This window comes from Trachypithecus francoisi, unplaced genomic scaffold (genome assembly GCF_009764315.1).
Source record: "Trachypithecus francoisi isolate TF-2019V2 unplaced genomic scaffold, Tfra_2.0 Lachesis_group16, whole genome shotgun sequence".
Lineage (NCBI taxonomy): Eukaryota > Metazoa > Chordata > Mammalia > Primates > Cercopithecidae > Trachypithecus > Trachypithecus francoisi.
The window spans coordinates 4,039,554-4,059,617 of record NW_022681461.1 but is presented as its reverse complement, the minus strand read 5'-3'; the positions used below and the strand labels follow the sequence as shown (position 1 = coordinate 4,059,617).

The window sequence follows — 20,064 nt, the reverse complement described above, 5'->3', positions numbered from 1 at the left end:
TCCTGGAAGAGGGGCCAGCCATAGCCAGGGCCCCGCACAGGAGCCAGTGGGCAGGATGGGGGCGTCTGAGTGGGCAGGGAAGGCTAGGTGCTTCATCATCAAGGCTGAGAGAGGGAAGCTAGAAGAAAAATGAGACATAAATAGCAACAGGAACAAAGGAAACCCTAAGTTGTGGGCTCCCCCAGTTGCTAACTGACCTTCTGCAGACCAACTGGAGCTGGACCTGGGGCTGGGCGGGTGCGCGTGCTTGTCCCACCTCTGGGAGGCTTTGAGCAAGTCACTGGGGCATCCTTGGAACCTGCCTTGGTCCCATTGCAGTAGGACAGGGGTCTTGCTGATCCTGGTGCAGAACCCCTCCTGGGGCCTGCCGTAAGACTGCCTGGGACACAGTGGCATTATTTGACCCAGCCTGGGATCCAAATGGCTCTCAAGAGTGGAGCTACCTGGAATGCTTTTGTGACCCAGTTACAGCTTTATTTGCAGCCTGGGCACCCACAGCATCTGTAGTGCCTCAAAACAATGTAATGTGGGATTATGGGCTTTAGCTCTTGACTGTGCTGGGGGCCCAGATACCCAGAACCTTCCTAACACCCACACTTCTGAATTGCAAAGCACCTGTGCCCTCAGTGTTGCAGGCAGGAGTCGTGGACCTGGGCAGGGTACTTTTCACTTTAGGACCTGTCACTTGCACCCCTATCCCCGCATCCCGGCGTGGGCGGCTCTGCCAACAGGCTCTCTTGGCAGGGGGAGAAGACCTTCTATCTCATCAGGCCGGCCTCGGCCAACATCTCCCTTTATGAGCGCTGGCGGTCGGCCTCTAACCACAGCGAGATGTTCTTTGCCGACCAGGTCGACAAATGCTACAAGTGCATCGTCAAGCAGGGCCAGACCCTCTTCATCCCGTCAGGTGAGTGCGGGCAGCTTTGGGGACCGTGTCCTAGGGATTGCCGGGCCTCATCAAGCTTACTGCCCTGTCCCTTGGGCCGTGTCCCCACCACGGGGTCTCTCAGCGCCCCTGGTGTGCCTGCTCCCTTGTCTGGAGCTTACCGCCACCCCAGCCCAGTCCCTGCAGAGGGGCCAGCCACGGGGCTTGTTTTGTCTGGTCAGCATGAGCACTCCTCACCACCGAGGCCACCTTGGAGCTGCACAGCCAGTCAGCCGCCTTCACAGCCTGGCTGGGCTCACTGTGACCGAGCCCACGGCTGGAGACCCAGCTCAGAGAGCCTTGTGCAGGGACAGCAGCCACGGCGTCAGAGCCAGTGAGGGAGGAGGGCGCTAGCTGCTAATTAAGGCAATAGTAGGGGACATTTTGAGCCTGTGCTGGGGGAGAAAGCCCATCATGAGCCACTGTGTGCCCCTAGATTATGGTAGAACAAATCCCAGACATCCTGCTGTTTCACTTAAATATTCCACTATTTCTGAAGGACTTCCTTTCCTTCTAAAGTAACATAGCTGCAATACTGTTCTCACACCTCGAAAAATGAATAATTAACAGCAATTCCGTAGTATCATCAAATAGCCAATTGGTGTTCAGATTTTTAAATCGTTTTATAGGGTTTTTTTTTTTTTCATTTTAAATAAGTATCAAACTGAAGCCCTCATATTTTAATGATTTATAAGCCTCAGAATCTTCTGTAATCTCTGGGTCCCTCCTCCCTCTGTTGGCTTCCTCACAGTCACAGCTATTTAGGAAAGAGCTGTGGATTTCCCAGGGTCTGGCCCAGGCTCTGTCTCTGAGGATAACCTGGGGACCAGTCCCAGCTCTGGGGGCGATGCAGCTGCCCTGGGCTTGTCTTCTGCTCCTGAGCATGGTTGGGAGGCTGGGTAGCTGGACAGAGGCTGGAAGCTTCCTCTCTCTGTCTGAGTACTGCCCCTTCAGGTGGCCTGAGTGAGTCCCCTCAGCTCTGGGCCTTGGGCTCTCTGTCTGTGCAGGGCTGGACTGACTAGTCTGTGCCGCCTCAGAGACAGCCTCTCCCCCGACCCCCTTCCATGGAGGCTAGGGTTGGACCAGGGCCAGAGAGCTTCTCCCAGGGAGCCCCAGGCTGCTGCTGGTGAAGCTGCAGAGGTGGACAGGGCACCAAGGTATAGGCAGGCAGGAGCTGGATCCTGGGCTGGGCTGGGGAAGGCCTGTGTTGGTCTCCACCGCTCCCTGATCTGGAGCCATGAGAAGCCCGTTCATGGTAGCAAGGTGGGGCACCAGCCACTCCCCTCTCTTTCCCAGGCTGGATCTATGCCACGCTCACCCCTGTGGACTGCCTGGCCTTCGCGGGACATTTCCTCCACAGCCTGAGCGTGGAGATGCAGATGAGGTAGTGCCTGCCGCGCTGTCTGCCCTCGGGCTCCGCAGGGCAGTGTCCTCCCTCTAGCTGGGTCGGTGCTGGACGCCTTGGGCTGAGTCCTGCCACAGCCTGCCTGTGGGAGGCCTGGACATGACCGTCAGCCTCTGTGGGCCTCTTCGGGATGTGGAGGGAAGGAGGAGGTGGGCTCTGGGGTCGTGCAGGCTGGCTCCCCGAGGGACCTGGCTGCTGGATGGTTGTAGTTGCCCTTGGTGGGGTTGGGGTTGGGGTTGCTTAAAAGGCTGCTGCCTTCTCTTCTTGGGCACTGACAGAGCTGTCATGGGCCCCAAGGCCTGCAGCCACCAGGGCAGTTGTCCCCTGGACCTCTGCAGCTGTGCAAGGCCCAGTGGGGAGGCCTGAGCTGGTGTGTCTGGGGCCTGGATTGACGCCCAGTGTCACCTGCTTGATGGTCAGTGCACTGAGAACTGCTGTTTGGTGGCTTCCAGAGCATATGAAGTGGAAAGGAGGTTGAAACTGGGCAGCCTGACTCAGTTTCCCAACTTTGAAACTGCCTGCTGGTACATGGGGAAGCACCTGCTGGAGACATTCAGAGGTACTGGTCACTCCAGGGCGGGCATCCAAGCCTGGGCTCTTGGCTGTGGGGACAGCCGGACCTGGGTCAGGGCTGACTGTCTGGGTGTGAGTGCCGCCTTCCTGTGACCTGAGCAAGGCCCTTTGGGACTCAGCCCCCTGGGGCTCAGTTTCCCCATCTGTATAATGCAGGACTGGATTGAACGGGCTGGGCCTCTCCTTCCGATTGGACTGTCCCTTGTTTTAGAACGAACACTGGGCTGTGGGTTGAGAGGGGCGAGTGTGCGTGGCCTTGGTGCAGGTATCAATCACACCTGCTCCACCCTCCACACTGGGAAGGTGGAACCCTCACTCTGTCACCAGCTGAGGAGTGGGTGTGAGTGGGCTCTGGGTCCCCTTAGGATCCCTCAGGGGCGTGGCAGCTGGACCGTGAGGCAGGCTTGTGGCTCGGTCCTGGCCCTCTGTGGATGCACTGTGGCATCCCTGGGCTGCCCCTTTCTGTCCCAGGTCCTGCCTGGCCATACCCTCAGAGATGAGAGCAGGTGGCTCCTGGCAGCCACCACCCTGTTCAGGCCTCCAGACTGCCCAGCAGCATGAGGGAGCCTACAGGAGAGTTTGCATTTATGTGTGATTTCCTTTCTCAGTGTGCCCTTCCCCAGAAGTTGCTCTTAGTTTTTCTTTTTTGGTTCTCATAGCAGCCAAGAGTTCTTTTATGCAGAGCCCTTTGCACTCTGGCCCTAGTTTGAGAAGGTAAAATGGTCCTTAGTTGTGGCTGGCCAGGTTTCAGTAAGACTTTCCCATTGCTCCCCAAATGTGGAGCCCAGAGCTTGACTCCGGCAGAAGGAAGTGCCCAAGGCCTGCCCTCAGGGGACTCGTGCCAGGGAGGCAGGGATCAGGGCGGCATCTGGGAAGCCACCCCACAGGGCCAGCCTGACTACTGGCCAGCTAGGCCACTGTGGCCGTGTCCTCTCTACCTGGGCCTCCCTCTCTGAGTGGACGACAGTACCGTTGGCCCCCAGGACTGAGAGGACCCAGGGAGCTGCCATGGTCCTGGTGAGTCGGAGCCCTGGAGCCCTGGAGCCCTCACCAATGGGAAGAGGGAGGGAGGCCCACAGCAGGAGCACACCTCCCAGCTGAACTGTGGTTGGTCCCTCCACTGTGCTAAGGGGGGTCATGAAATGGGAAGAGGTGCTTGGGGATGCCTTGTGTGGGCACCGGAGACAGCCTGTGGCCCGGGTCCTGGCATGTGTAGCCCCTTGCTCAGGCAGGGCTGGGGTACTGGGCAGAGTGAGGAGAGCCAGGCAGCCTGTGTTAGGGGCTGGGAGGGTGAGACAGTGGGAGGATGGTGGGAGGGCCAGTCTTTCCTCAAGCAGGGCAGGCCACCAGGAGGACGGGCACCCCCAGGTTCCAAGAGGAACTGTTGGCAGTTGAGCTGGTGGCCGTGGGTGGAGGGAGACCTCTGGAAGGCTGGACCTGGCGTCCCCTGGTCTGGCTCTGTGGCTGGGCATGAAGGCACCTGTGGGCAATGGGCATCCACCCACCTCACCCAGTGTCTCCTTCCCAGGCTCTCACAAATCTGGGAAGCAGCTGCCTCCTCATCTAGTCCAAGGAGCTAAAATTCTCAATGGTGCTTTCCGATCGTGGACAAAGAAGCAGGTAGGAATCATGTCACAAATGCCTAGGGCAGGAGAGCAGTGATAGGCGGGAGGACCTCCCTGGAGACCCAGCAACAATGTCCAGGACTTGTCCTGCTTCAGTGAGATCCAGCCTGGGAAGGATGGTGGTGCTCCCCTGCCTGGCTTGGCCCAGGGTGTGCCTTTGCCCCAGACACCCCTGCTGTCTACTGATTGGGCCACCTGAGGGCTGGGGGAGGACAGATATAGATGCAGAGCCCCCTCCCTCAGGGGCTCACAGCTTGGTCACAAGTTGGTGGGAGGAGGGTGAGCAGGTGCCAGTGCCTCCTGGGAGGAAGGTGGGTCTGCGGGTGGAGGACAGATGGCTCATGGTGGGATGACACTGAGCACAGAAAGGCCTGGAACCTCGTGGGGGCAGGGAAGGACTGGGGGAGTGGCTGGCTCCAGGACAGGGAGTGCTGGGGACACCCTGTCAGCTCCTCCTGGCTGGCCCTGGCATTAGCTCAGAAGCTAAGCTGCCTGATAGCGGGTGCAGCGCCCCAGCCACCTTGCTCTGTGACCTGGGCATCCCTCCCTGTGACTCTTCCCGCTGTGCGCGCCCCCACAGAAGCCACTTCCTGTGTTCCTTAGCATCTTCCCTTGGTTTGGCTACAGAAGGGAGGGGAAGGTCTGACTCAGCCTTGGGCACCCTCTGGGACAGTGTTTCCTGCTGGGACTCTCATTGTGCAGAGGCTCTATGCCCGCTCCTGAGAGGAGGGCCCTCTCCCAGGCCAGAGAGGGACAGTGGAGATTTACAGGCAGCTTTCAGGAACACCAGGCTGCAGGGAATACTGTGTGCAGCCTGCCTCTCTCATGGATGGCCCACGCAGGAGAGGTAGCCAGTGTACTCCCAGGGCCATCCTGCGGCCACCACCTCCCTCAGGTCTCAAGACCCAGGGCAGTCCATGGCGCCCCTCCCAGCTCATCTCAGCCAGGTGACCAGGTAGAGTGGCCTCTGACCAGAAAGAAGGGATGGGGCCCATGTCCACCCCATGGCCAGCTGGTGGTGGCCTCAGGCAAGCTTGTCCTCTCGGTACTCGGTTTGTCCCCCTGTTGATGGGGGCTCACAGCAGAGACCTCTTGCCAGGGCAGGGTCTGGCTGGGAAGCCCCTCGCCTCATGCTGATCAGAGTGGCTCGGCAGTCAGGCAACAGCCTGCAAGAATGCAGGGGTATGTCAGGGCCACGGGACGTGTCTGGTGCTGACCCTGGGCCCGGTTGTCCTGCAGGCTTTGGCAGAGCATGAGGACGAGCTCCCGGAGCACTTCAAACCTTCACAGCTCATCAAAGACCTGGCCAAAGAGATCCGGCTCAGTGAGGTGGGGCCATGTCCAGGTGCTGGGCTGAATCCCCGGGGATGGGGGAGGGCCGGCCTGTCTTTCTCTGGGCCCAGGGGCCAACCTGACAGACAGCTGCCAGCTCCAGGAAGGCCAGTGCCCCAGACAGTCCTCCCTGCACTTTCCTGGGCGAGCTTGCTTTTGTGAGGGCTCAGGGTCCCAGGTCTCTGGCTGGGTCTGTGTTCTGGTGTGAGTGTGTAGGGACTGAGAAATGGCACCAGCCTCTCTGAATCTCCCATGGGGAGGGTACTCTGTGGGAGGAGCCCCTGACTTAGCCCCTCAAGTCCCAGCTTGTGTGATCCTGGATGAGCCCTCAGCTGCTGTGCTGGGGTAGAACAGAAGAGCCTTGGGGAGAGCAAGTGACTGATGGCATGTGACGGGTGTGTCACACAACAGCGTGGGTTGGGTGTGAGTGTGTCACACAACAGCGTGGGTTGGGTGTGAGTGTGTCACATGATGGTGTGGGGTAGCTGAGCCTTTCCGGACTGACAGCTCCCTACCAGCCTGGCAGTGAGGGTCTCCAGCGTCCTGGTGTGTAGACCCTCCTGGGCCACAGTTTGGCGGAAGCAGCATGTGACCCTCTCCTTTCTGTATCCCAGAATGCCTCCAAAGCCGTCCGACCGGAAGTGAATATTGTCGCTTCGTCAGATGAGGTGTGTGACGGGGACCGGGAGAAGGAGGAGCCCCCATCTCCCATTGAGGCCACCCCGCCTCAATCCCTCCTGGAGAAAGTGTCCAAAAAAAAGACTCCCAAAACTGTGAAGATGCCCAAGCCGTCCAAAATCCCCAAGCCCCCAAAGCCCCCTAAGCCCCCAAGGCCCCCCAAAACGCTGAAGCTCAAAGATGGAGGCAAGAAGAAAGGGAAGAAGTCCCGGGAGTCAGCCTCGCCCACCATCCCCAACCTGGACCTGCTCGAAGCCCACACCAAGGAGGCACTGACCAAGATGGAGCCGCCCAAGAAGGGCAAGGTGGGCCCCCCTCACCCTGACTCCCCACCTCAGCACCAGAGGTGCTGCAGCATCTCTTGGGGGCCAGGCCCATGGAGATAGCTAGGACCCATTGTCCTTGTTCCCCGGGGGCACCTGGGAAGATCTGGGGGTCTGGGCTCTTGCTGTGGGCTCAGTTTGCCCAGAAGATGCACTTCCCTGCCTGGTCCTGACCCAGTCCTGCCGCATCCAGGTCCAGACCCCCCCGAGTGGACAGGCTGTGCCAGCAAGCCACAGAGCAGTGGGCCTGGAGAGGGGCCCTCATTGAGGAAGGCAACACAATGTGTGTGTGCTGTGGCAGAGGTGGCACCCAAGAGGGCCTCCTGGTGGAGGAGGCATGGTGGTTTTCCAGGAAGGGATGTCTAGTTTAGGTTTCCTAGCCAGATGAGTAGTTGCCATGGGACAAAGAAACCCTGGGTCCTCCCTGGGGCCAAGGCATTGAGGTTAAAACCTGAAGGTAGATGAGGTGTCTGTGCAGAAACAACAGGGAGAATGCCATTGGAGGGGAGGGGGTTTAGGGATGAGGACAGGACCAGGGTTGCCCTGATAGTCTGAGCCCCTGTGGACTGTGAGAGAGATGGGCCCAGCCCTGAAGACCTACTCTGACTAGAGGATCTTAGGTCTGGGCTTCAGGGACCATAAACCCCTGAGATCAAGCACCATTGAGTGTGAGCTTCTGCCAGGAGGAGGTTGTTACCCACTTCCTGGGGGCCAGGACACTTCAGGGCCAGTATCACAGGGGTGTAGTGGGACACTTTTGTGTTCTCTTTAACAGGGCAAGCATGAATGAATGCATGAGCAAATGAGTGGATGGCTAAATGGCTGGATGGATGAATGAATGAATAGATGTACGAATGGATGAGTAGATGGATGGATGAATGAATGACTCGATGAATGACTGGATGGATGGATGGATGGTTGAATGGATTAACGAATGGATGAATAGATGAATGTATAGATGACTACATGAATGAATTGATGGATGGGTAGATCGATGGATGAATAAATGAGTGGATGGATGGGTGAATGGGTAGATGGATGGACGGATGGAAGAACAAATAAAGGAATGGGTGGGTAGATGAATGGATGATGAATGAATGGGTAGATGAACAAATGGATGAATGGATGGATGGATGGATTAATGAAGAGATGGATGGATGAGTGGGTAGATGGATGAGTGCATAAGATGGATGGGTAGATGGATAGATGAATGGATCCTTGGGTGGATAGATGAAAGAATGGACAGATGGTTGGGGGGGGGGTGGATGGATGGGTTGATGAATAAATGGATGGATGGATGGATGAACAATAGATGGATGGAATGGATGGGTAGATGGATGGATGAATAAATAGATGGATAGATGAATGAAAAAATGGATGGATGGATAAATGAATGGATAGATGAATGGATGGAAAGGTGGATGAACAAACAAATGGATGGGTGGATAAATGAATGGATGGATGGGTGGATGATGAATGAATCAACAAATGGTGAATGGATGAATGGGTGGGTGGATGGATGGGTGGATAAATGGATGGATGAACAAATGGGTGGGTGGATGAATAAATTGATGAATGAAAGGATGGATAGATGGATGGGTAGATAGAGGAATGAATGGATGGATAGATGGATGGATGAATGAATGAGTGAGCAAATACATGTATGGATAGATGAACAAATGGATGGATGGATAGGTGGGTGAGTGGACCGATGGATGGATAAATGAATGGATGAGTAGATGGATGAATGGGTGGATGATTGAGTGGATGGGTGGATGAATGAATGAATGAACAAATGGATGAATGGATGAGTGGATGGGTAGATGGATAAATAAATGGATGAGTGGATGGATGAATGGGTGGGTAGATGAATGGGATGAACGGATGGATGGAGGGATGAACAAATGCATGGTGCATGGATGGATGAATGAATGAACGAATGGGTGAGTGGATGGATGGGTAGATGAATGGGATGAATGAACGGATGAACGGGTGGGCAGATGAATGAACAGATGGATGAGTAGCTGGATGAACAAATGCATGGTGAATGGGTGGGTGGATGAATGAACGAATGAATAAATGGATGGATGGATGGGTGGATGAATGGATGCATGGATGGGTAGATGGATGGGGTGAATGGATGCATGGATGGGTAGAAGGATGGAGACTTGAACTGCAAGCACATGGGCCAGAAAGAGACAGGGAATCTGTGACTCAAGGGAGCCCCACCGGCTCTCTATGTCTGCCTCTGGGTCACAGCAGCCCTTTTTTCTAGGCCACAAAGAGTGTCCTGAGTGTGCCCAACAAAGACGTGGTTCACATGCAGAATGATGTGGAGAGGCTGGAAATTCGAGAGCAAACCAAGAGCAAGTCAGAGGCCAAGTGGAAATACAAGGTGAGACATGCACGTGTGCATGTGTGTGCGTGTGTCAGCTCGGTGAATGTGAGCAGGGATGAATCTGTGAGGCCCTATGTGTGTGAAGGAATGTGCAGACATGTGTCTGCTTGTCCTGAGTAGGTAGTACCATGGGGTGTGGTTATGTGGGTCTGAGGTGTGTGTGACCACCCATGGACTGCCTTCTTCTGAGTTCGTTGGGATGCAAGAGGTTGAACGTGTCACTCTGTATGTTAACAGTGTTTCCCTTCACTGTCCACACTCTGGTTTTCATTCCCACTCCCTGGGGGCCAGGCAGCCTCGAGGCACTGAGTCCATGGGGTGCAGGCCTCTGAGCACCCCACAGCGGCCTGGGTGGCCACCAGAGCTATGGGTGACTTTCCTTAGGCGTGTTCCCAGCAGCTGCCTCTTCCCACTGACACTAGTCGGGGTCCTGACCCCCCACTTCTGTGTGGGGCTCAGAGACGGCCCTGGTCTTGCTTTTCAGAACAGCAAACCCGACTCCTTACTGAAGATGGAAGAGGAACAGAAGCTAGAGAAGTCACCTCTAGCTGGGAACAAAGACAACAAGTTCTCTTTTTCTTTCTCCAACAAGAAACTCCTCAGGTATGTGAGTGCCTGGATGGGAGGGGTGACCTCACACGTGCCCCACATCACACACGCCATACATACTACATCACACACACTGCTTTATACCACACACACACCACGCATGCAGTCTGCATCTCACACACACACACCACACACTGCATCACACACAACCACACATGCTGCACATCACGTACCCCATACACACGCAGCCTTTGCCTGACACGCCTCTGGGGACCCCTCTTCCTCTGAGCTGCTGACCTCACTGACTGCAGCCCCTGTTCCTGGCACGTCTTCTTCAGACCTAGACACCAGCAGAGCCACGTCCCTGCCTCCCACCACGCTCCACCTGCAGGGTGGGTGTGAGGAAGCAGACGTGCCTGGGTGGGGATGGGCTGGAAGGTGCAGCCAGCCTGCAGTGAGGGATGGGCCCCCGAGTCAGGGAGGGAGGCTGTGGGACTCCATGAATGTTAGATGTGTGGCTCTTGTGAGCTGGTGCTGAGGACGTGCATGGGGAACAGGGTCCTGGCTCTCAGAGCCAGTGGGGAGGGCCTGGTGTGAACTCAACATGGGACCCTGAGTGCTGAGAACATGACCCATCTGGGAGTCAGGAGGGCCTCCTGGAGATGGCCCTGAGCAGAGATTAGGGGGTATGTTTGGGTGGTGTGGTCATGCTGAATGAGCCGCGGGGTGAGGTGAGGGGTGCTGAGGGGCTGTGAGCCCAGTGGCAACCTCGAGAGCCTCATGGTTCCAGTGGCAACACTTGGGCCTGTGTGTGTTCCCAGTGCGTGGGGCATGTCACCTGCTGAGGCCCCACGCCTGGCTGGAGTCAGACAGGTTCCAGCAGGAGGGGCGGCCACTTTTCTGCAGCAGCCACTGATTAATTTGGCCGGGTTGTAGTGTCCTCATTGAAAAGATGGGAGGAGAAGGCCTCTTTCTGGGTGGTGGAGAAAGGGAGCAGTGCCCAGGTGGAGTCTTGTGAGGGCCGGGGAGCTCAGGGCAGCAGGTGAGGCCATTCAGCCAAGGGGCAGGTCGCTTGCTTTGTCTGAAACTCTGCTTCTAGGTTCCTGGGAAGCTATTAGATAGCATTCACTCTGTGATGGTGCTGCGGAGTTGAGGATGGAGATGAGAAAGAGCGGTGTGACTCTAGCCTGTGGACACTTGTGTGTTCTGTGGCCCAGCCTGTAAGGCAGCGGGGCGCGCCACCCCTTCATTTAGAGCATTGGAAGCAGCCTCGCCCAGGCGCTCTATCCAGGTGTCTGCACTTCCATTGGCTCAGAATTGGTGCTGTGTCTGTTTGAAGTTCCAGACTTTTCTGCCTCAGCCTGTTGTCCCTGCTACTATAGAGAGAGAAACCTGTCCTCAAACCCCTGGGAAGGCAAAGGCCGGAGCTGCTTGCAGGCCAAGCTCTGAAGTAGTCCTCCTTCGCGCCGGCAGGGAGACAGATTACACACTATTTCTTAGACTGTTACATCTATCCTGTATCCCTGGCCCGGAGTTTGTTTTTCCAACATAGCTATGGAGAAAAAACCAGGAAAGTTGGATCCTATTCTGGTTAAAGACCGGTTCAGCATGTGCCAGGATTCCTAGGCAGGCCGGAGGCAGGGCTTAAGCTTATCCAGTGGCCGTGGGACAGTTGGGGGTCACTGTCTTGAGCATCTAAACTGCCTGGGGAAGGGCTCTCTCTGCCTGAATGTGGTGCGGGGGGAGGCCCAGCGTTGTGTAGGAGGCCATGTGTAGGGGGCTGTCCTTTCCTGTGGGCAGGCAGCTTCCCACCGTGGGGACTGAGGGCCCAGCCTGGCCTCCTGTCTGCAGAGGCTTGGGCCCTCCACCCTCCTCCTGTCTCAACTGGGCCTGAGGCTTCTTTGAATGGAAATTCAAATGGTGGCAACATCACCTGCCTCCTGGAGGCCATCCTGCCGTGGCTCTGGCAGGGGACCCCTTGGGAGGTCCCACCGGTCCACTGGCCTTGGGGCTGTGTGGATGCTGCTGACCCGCTCGCTTCTGCCCTAGCTCCAAGGCTCTCAGGCCCCCGACGAGCCCTGGTGTGTTCGGGGCCTTGCAGAACTTCAAGGAGGACAAGCCCAAGCCCGTGCGGGATGAGTATGAGTACGTGTCGGACGACGGCGAGCTCAAGATCGACGAGTTTCCCATCAGGAGGAAGAAAAACACCCCGAAAAGGGACTTGTCCTGTGAGTTGGGAGGGGGTGTTGGGGGAGGGGTGTGGGAGAGGCCCGTCCCTCCCCCGAGAGGTCTTCCCGGGGTGGCTGGCTCCCTGCAAGGCTGCCCGCTGGACTCCCATCTGCTGTGCTTTCAGTCTTGTTGGATAAGAAGGCTGTGCTGCCCACGCCTGTCACGAAGCCAAAGCTGGACTCGGCAGCGTACAAGGTGAGCTGCCTTCCGGGCGCGCCTTAGTCTCGGGGGCCATCTCTGGGCAGTCCCCACGGCCGTGGTTTGAGTGACTCCAGGGCGGTCTCTGAGGGTGTTTCTGCATGAGATGGCGAACGGGCCCCTTACCCTCACCCCACTCTTCCATGTTCTGAGGTCATGTCCAACCCTAAGACACAGTGGTCATCTCTGCCTGGGCTTGCGAGGGGTGTGTCCCCACGGGGCCCCCTGCCGGGGGAGGTTATCAGGATCTAGTGTATTAACTGCTTTCCTCCAGCCTGAGGTCCCTCTGGGGCTGCAGGCCCTGCCCCCGCCTCTTCTTCCAACCACAGCGGCATCTCTTGACATGTGGTACACACTGGGGCTGTCTCATTTAAGGGTTCCTTTGAACCAGAGTTCCTCTGTGAGTATAGTGCACAGTGTGAAGACAGTTTGGTCCTTTGTGGTTCTGAGAGAGCTCTGGCACCTGCGTCTGACCGGTGTGTCTGTGTGTCGGCCATCCAGCCCTGTCAGCTCCAGGGGACTCTGTCTGACCCCAGCCAGTGTTCATTAGAAGGGCAGTGGCTCTTTAAAAACATTAAAAAACTGGCCGGGTGCGGTAGCTCATGCCTGTTATCTCAGCACTTTGGGAGGCCAAGGCAGGCAGATCACGAGGTCAGGAGATCGAGACCATCCTGGCTAACACAGGGAAACCCTGTCTCTACTAAAAATACAAAAAATTAGCCGGGCGTGGTGGCGGGTGCCTGTAGTCCCAGCTACTTGGGAGGCTGAGGCAGGAGAATGGTGTGAACCTGGGAGGGGGAGCTTGCAGTGAGCCGAGATCACACCACTGCACTCCAGCCTGGACGACAGATCGAGACTCCATCTCAAAATAAATAATAAATAAAATAAATAAATAAAAACGTTAAAAAACCTAGTTTAGTCCCTGAAGGGAAAAAGTATCCCCCTCCCAACTCCCAGGCCACTTCGGTGGCCAGACCCTCCCCTGACCGAAGCCCTGTCTCTCGCACAGCAGAGTGATGACTCCTCGGATGAGGGTTCGCTGCACATCGATACAGACACCAAGCCCGGCCGCAATGCCAGAGTCAAGAAGGAGAGCGGGAGCTCGGCGGCCGGCATCTTGGACCTGCTGCAGGCCAGTGAGGAGGTCGGCGCCCTGGAGTACAACCCCAGCAGGTGGGCCCCACCACCCGGCAGCACCCAAGAGCGGGGACCAGGCAGGCCCAGGGCTGGCCCTCGGCCACGATGGTGGGAGCCTGTGAGTTAGACACACAGCTGGAGCCAGGGCTGAGCCACCCCTGGGCCTGGGCAGAAGGGCAGACCTCAGGGTACAGATGCTGGACTGGTTGGTCCCACTAGGGCTTTGCTTTCAATTAAGGGCTTATTTTTCTTTTTATTTTTTGGGTAAATTCTCTCAGAAACACAGGTTTTCAATTTTATGTGCCGAGACTAGTTTTTTTCACGTGGAAATCTTACGGGTATTTCCACATGTACTGCAGACAGGTAACCCAGGGGGCAGAGCTGTAACCCCCTCCATGGTGCCCCTGAGCCCATGCAGGGGGCTGCAGCTGCCACGGGGGAGCACAGCCCTCCCGGTGCTCATGACAGCTGCAGATTACCATTGCACAGATGGGGAAACCGAGGCTCTGAGGGCTTATACTTGGACATGGCCACACTGCTAGGAATCCGCAGAGGGAGGCCCACAATCTCCATCTGCCTGATTGCAGAACCTGATCTTGGGGGTGCTGGGGGGTTGACTAGTGCTGGGCAGTGATATCTGGGTGTGTGTGGCTGGTCTCTTGTCCAGCAATGACTTGGACTGAGGAAGATGGACCCCGTGCTTGGGTCCCGCTCGGTTCCCAGGATCTGCCTGAGACTCTGTGGTTTCCAGAATCGATGGGCAACCCAGGGCCGTCCTGCTAACTGCTCCACACAGCCTCAAGCTTGTTCACTGGGCAGGTGGAGGCCGCAGGGCAGGCCTGCTTTTAGACAGATGGGGGGCTTGGTCAAGGTGGATTAAGGACTTGATTGAAAAGAACTTTTGCTAAATCAATTGGCCATATTTTATTTCATATACTGTTTTACATGCAATATTATGTTCATGTAATATTGATCAGAAAGCCAGCTGTAAGATGCTTTTTTTAATGGGAGTGAAGCATGACGGGAGGCTTCCATATCATGCCTTAGGGGACAAATTTCCTGCTTGGCACTAGGTGGTTCCTGTCCATGTTAAGCCTCTTGCTGCAGAGATGTGCTTGTGGCTGGGGGTGAAGCTTAGCTGTGAGCTCCTCCTCCCTATCGGAGGCTGTGGTGCTCCACACAGCTTGCTGGGGGATGCCTGTCTTCTGGGAAGAAGTATGCAGTAGCTGACACCTCAGTGACTGGCCTTAGGGGTGGCCCCTAAACGCTCTAGGCCCCTCCCGAGGTCCATGGAGAGGCCTGGGGGCTATAGGGGTGGGGGGTGTCTGATGCCACCCAAGATGAGGGCAGACAGGGCCAAGAGCCCGGGCGCCACCAGGTGCTTTGTCATGGGCAGCTGGGGCTTGCAGGGGGCATGGAGATGGGGACCGAGGTGGGGAGGGTTTTGTGCTTGAGTCTGTGAGGAGGCGCGGTGTCCTGGGCTCCTGGCTGTGAATCTGAGCCCGGGAGTGGGGCAGCCCTTCGTGGACACACTGACCACAAAAGACCCAGAGCTTCCCCGCCCCGCGCGACTAGCCCGTGCCTAGGGGTGGTGTGCACGTGCACATGTGCCTGCCAGGGGCCACTGAGGCCACCAGCCCCCCTCAGCCCGCTGCAGGCAGTTCCTCTCCCAAAGTCTCCCATTTGGAGCGTAGGTCAGTTTTTGATGGTCCATTTGCTCTGTTTTAAGTATCGGCTGCTTGGAAAAAACTGCTGAAGAAAATGGAGGAAAATATGTTAATTTATCGTGGATGGTTTGCTCAGTGTTTACTGCTGGGGGAAAAGGAGAGGATTTGAGTATGATAATTGGTGGATTAAAAGTATTATTTTCCATGCTGACTAGTTAGACGTTACTCATTGATTCACCAGCAACCCTGCAGGACCCGGGCATGCAGCCCTCACCCTCTTGGGTTGCCCAGATGGCATGGCATGCGCCCTCATAGTGGGTGTCCCTGGCCACCCCCCGTTCCCCTGTGGCTGGGTGCAGGCCCCCACCCTCCAGTCTGTCTTGGCCTTGCAGGCCAGTTGACGTGTCGGGGCAGGGCCTGCCAGAGGCTGCAGGGCAAGCTGCGTGCTCTGGCTAGCTCCTGAGCTGGGGCTGGGAGAGCCTGTTCCTGCGGAGATGTCAGTGAGGGCAGGAGTGACCGCGCTCTCTTAGGCAGGCCTTCAGCGCTGCAGCTTGTGTGGCAGGGGCAGTGTGGTCCTGGCACTGTGGGGGCGGCTCCCGGCAGTGCCTTCTGAGGAGCGCTCGAGGCTGACCATACTTGATTTCCGCATTGTTGTGCCTTACAAACCTCAGTCCTGTTCAGTTCCTGTGAAACCCGAAATGCAGCACAGCCCAGTGTGTCTCAGGCAGGGCCTGGGAGGTGGCGTTGGTGAAGGCTGCAGCGAGATCGCCTCCCCCAGCACTGGGCATCCCCCTGAGTCTGCTGGACCCTCAGAGAGCAATGAGTTCGGGCGTCAGTACTGTCCAGCATGGGCAGCTTTTGTCCACGTTGCCTCACCAGCCCTAGGACTCCCTCTGTGTCTGGGCTCCCTGTGGCAGCTTCCTCTCCCTGTCCTGCTGCAGCAGAGCCTCAGTCTTGGGAGCCCTCTTGCTTCTGAACTGGGACTTGTCCTATGGGGGCCACTGCCCCAGCGCCTCAGTCTCTGTGTCTGGTAACAGAGGTGGGCACGGGCATGCAGAGCTGGGTGGCCCGCCGGCCACTGCCTTGGCTTCTTCTTTCCTGTCTCACGTGTGTGCTATCTCTGGCAAGGGGTTCCGGGTGTACAAGCCCCCATACAGTCCCTGGGTGTGCTCACAGCCACAGGCTTGCCAGCCCCTCTCATTTGAATGGCTTTACTGAAAGTGCCTCCAGCGCTTCTGGGAAGTGGTGGAGAGGGCATGGGCAGCACTAGAGACAGTGATGCTGATGCAGGAGTCCTGGAGGGGCAGGTCCAGGGAGCAGAGGGAGAGGATGGTAGGCACCCCGTGTGCCTCAAGTATGGGCCCAGGAGTGGCTAGATGCAGTGACAGGTGTGGCTGGGCCTCCCCTGTAAGGTGGGGTGGGCTGGGTGCCAGGTTTGGGCCACAGGGAAGTGGGCAGGGGTGAGGACTAGAAAGGGATGTTGCAGGGTGTACCTGCTGGGCTGGACTACGTGAGTGGTGGGGAAGTCTGGGACACCTGTCCTGGCTACACACAGCATCTGGAACCCAGGGCAGGCCCCTGTCTCAGAGTTTCTGGGTGGGGCCTGGGCCTCGACATGTGTAAAGCTGCCCAGGTGGTTCTGGTGCACAGACTGGCGAGAGTCCTGGCTGCAGGGAGTTGTGGGCTGGGGTGGGGCAAGGCCCCATGAAGAGGCCAGGGCTGGATCACATGAGAGGGCCTGGCAGGGATGTCCCCAAGGAGCCCAGGACTTGGCCTTGGGGATCTTTGCTTTCCAGCAGCACCATGCCCCTGGTTCTCTGGGGTGACAGTGGTCACCCCATCTCACCACTCTATGAACCTAGACAGGCAGATCACAGACCGGGTGTCTCAGAAGCTTCTGGAAGGAGGGGAGCCAGTGTAGACAGGAGGAGGTGTGTGCACAGGCATGGGGCAGAGGATGAGGATGTGAATGAGAGACAGGCGGGGCACTATGGGAGGGGCCACCTGAAGCTGAGGGCAGCGGGGTGTGGGGGCAGGGCAAAGGGAAAGTCTGGGAGTCTGGAGCCTGCCAGAGGCGGGTGAACTTGGGCTGAGCTGAGGTGCAGCTATGCCTGTTCAGTTGTAGATGCAGCTGCAGGTCTGTGTGCAGGTGGGTGCAGGGTGGAGGTAGGTGCAGGTATAGATGCAGGTGGGGATAGGTTCAGGTGTAGATGCAGGTGGGGGTGCGGGGTGGGGGTAGGTGCAGGTGTAGATGCAGGTGGGGGTAGGTGCAGGTGTAGATGCAGGTGGGGGTGCAGGCTGGGGGCAGGTGCAGGTGGGGGTGCAGGGTAGAGGTAGGTACAGGTGTAGATGCAGGTGTGGGTGTGGGGGATAGGTGCAGGTGTAGATGCAGGTGTGGGTGTGGGTGTAGGTGCAGGTGTAGATGCGGGTGTGGGTGTGGGGGATAGGTACAGGTGTAGATGCGGGTGGGGGTGCAGGGTAGGGGTAGGTACAGGTGTAGATGCGGGTGTGGGTATGGGGGTAGGTACAGGTATAGATGCAGGTGGGGATGCAGGTGTGGGGGTAGGTGCAGATGTACATGTGGGTGCGGGTGTGGGGGTAGGTACAGGTGAGATGCAGGTGTGGGTGCAGGTATGGGGTAGGTACAGGTGTAGATGCAGATGCGGGGATGGATATAGGCACAGGTGTGGATGTAGGTGTAGTGGGGGTAGGTACAGGTGTAGATGCAGGTATGGGTATAGGTGTAGGTACAGGTGTAGATGCAGATGCGGGGGTGGATATAGGCACAGGTGTGGATGTAGGTGTAGTGGGTGTAGGTACAGGTGTAGATGCAGGTATGGGTATAGGTGTAGGTACAGGTGTAGATGCAGGTATGGGTATAGGTGTAGGTACAGGTGTAGATGCAGGTATGGGTATAGGTGTAGGTACAGGTGTAGATGCAGGTATGGGTATAGGTGTAGGTACAGGTGTAGATGCAGGTATGGGTATAGGTGTAGGTACAGGTGTAGGTGCAGGTATGGGTATAGGTGTAGGTACAGGTGTAGATGCAGGTATGGGTGTAGGTGTAGGTACAGGTGCAGATGCAGGTGTGGGGGTAGGTACAGGTGTAGATGCAGGTATGGGTATAGGTGTAGGTACAGGTGTAGATGCAGGTATGGGTATAGGTGTAGGTACAGGTGTAGATGCAGGTATGGGTATAGGTGTAGGTACAGGTGTAGATGCAGGTATGGGTATAGGTGTAGGTACAGGTGTAGATGCAGGTATGGGTATAGGTGTAGGTACAGGTGTAGATGCAGGTATGGGTGTAGGTGTAGGTATAGGTGTGGATGCATGTACCAGTGTAGGTGTAGGCACAGGTGTAGATGCAGGTGCAGGTGTGAGGGTAGGTAGAGGTGTAGATGCAGGTGCGGGTGCACGTATGGGTGTGGAGAGGAGTTGCAGGTCACTGGGGAGAGCGTGTGCCATGGGAGGCAGTGGGCAGCACTGCCCCATCTCAGGGTGACATGTGGGAGGGTTCCCTACAGAATGGGGTAAGGAATCCTCAGGGCTAGTTCTGCAGTTGGGAGCGAGGCACAGCATGGACTGAGGGGGTACACAGAGTGGCTGGGGTGCAGGAGGGAGGTCACTGAGTCGGCTTGCTGGCTTTAAGGTGGGAGAGACCAGTGTGTGACCATGTGAGGGTCTGGACCCTCCTTCCCATCTGCTGTCTTCCCAAGTCTCCTCTCCATGCCCATCTCTCTCCCCAGGCTTCCAGCCTTCTCTGTGGTGTATGGGTGGATGAACAGAGCTGGATGGGGGCAGTGGCTGGCCTCTTCCAAGGGAGAAGTCATCAGCTCACTGCCCCCCTCTACTCCATGCCCTCTGCCTGCCACCTGGGCCAGGAGTTTGTGCAGGAGTTTTTGCAGGCCATAGACTGTTGTCTAAGTGCCTGGGCTGCAGGCCAAGAGCGCTGAGCTGAGTGCCTGTCTCTCTGTGCCCGTAGCCAGCCCCCGGCCTCCCCCAGCACGCAGGAAGCCATTCAGGGAATGCTGTCCATGGCCAACCTGCAGGCCTCCGACTCCTGCCTGCAGACCACGTGGGGCGCCGGCCAGGCCAAGGGGAGCTCACTGGCCGCCCATGGTGCCCGGAAGAATGGGGGTGGCAGTGGCAAGAGTGCAGGCAAACGACTGCTGAAGAGGGCTGCCAAGAACAGTGTGGACCTGGACGACTACGAGGAAGAGCAGGACCACCTGGATGCCTGCTTCAAGGACTCAGACTACGGTGAGTGTCACTCCTGCATGGGGCAGGGCCCACGCTCAGCCCTAGAAGGCCTGGCTGAGAACGGAGACAGTAGCATAAACATGCAGCTCTCCAAGTTACAGTGGGCCTCAGCTCAGCAAAACCTCGGCCTCTAACTGCTGTCCTGGGAGACCCTCCTGTGAACGAGACTGGCCCTGGCCCACATCTGGTGGACAGACGTGGGCTTCGTGGTGGGGCCTACTCTCCTCTGACAAACGGAATGACAGCACGGTGAACTCCTGTTTTCTGGGCTCTGTGGGGGGTGTGTGGTGCCGGGCGCCATCTTGCCTCCTCCTGAGCCTTGGGTCCTGGGCGTTCCTCAACAGGCCTTGCAAGTTGAAGGACCACAACCTGCAGTGAGTGCAGGGTGGCACTTGGCTTGTGAGGGTCACAGGGTCACCGCGTCACCATGTTGGGGCAGCTCCCCACCAGCCACAGGTCGTGCCCTACAGGGTCCCCTCCACCAAGACCTGTCGGGCAGGGTGGGGCTGTCAGAGCCCACCCTCCATGGACGTTAGACGTTTTCCCTTTTCATAGCATCAGAGACTTTTCACCAAACAGAACGTTTCCTGGAGCCTCAAAGTGTTCCTCTTGCAGGAGCAGAGATGCTCTAGTCTGATTGTAGGGCCCCATCCTTCCCTGGTCTCCCAGTCTCTGCTGCAGCTTCCTCCAGGTGGGGCCTCTGGGGATCTCAAGCTCCATGAACAGATGTACGGAGGGCAGCCCTTAGAGGCCAAGGGCTTGCAG

General features: G+C 57.3%; 1 protein-coding gene across 4 annotated transcripts in view; it reads left to right on the top strand.

Annotated features, from left to right (window-relative positions):
• PHF2 (PHD finger protein 2) overlaps window positions 1-20,064 on the top strand; it is a 108,020-nt gene that overhangs the window by 82,992 nt on the left and 4,964 nt on the right. For 2 of the 4 annotated variants that reach the window (XM_033236708.1, XM_033236710.1), the window contains exons 7-18: window positions 745-907; window positions 2,222-2,309; window positions 2,783-2,889; window positions 4,432-4,523; window positions 5,768-5,857; window positions 6,475-6,843; window positions 9,137-9,256; window positions 9,744-9,862; window positions 11,858-12,036; window positions 12,162-12,232; window positions 13,245-13,408; window positions 19,022-19,299. In XM_033236708.1, coding sequence (XP_033092599.1) covers window positions 745-907; window positions 2,222-2,309; window positions 2,783-2,889; window positions 4,432-4,523; window positions 5,768-5,857; window positions 6,475-6,843; window positions 9,137-9,256; window positions 9,744-9,862; window positions 11,858-12,036; window positions 12,162-12,232; window positions 13,245-13,408; window positions 19,022-19,299 — 1,840 coding nt within the window. The remainder of the gene's footprint in view (window positions 1-744; window positions 908-2,221; window positions 2,310-2,782; window positions 2,890-4,431; window positions 4,524-5,767; window positions 5,858-6,474; window positions 6,844-9,136; window positions 9,257-9,743; window positions 9,863-11,857; window positions 12,037-12,161; window positions 12,233-13,244; window positions 13,409-19,021; window positions 19,300-20,064) is intronic. The other 2 variants (XM_033236709.1, XM_033236711.1) reach the window with 2 other exon arrangements.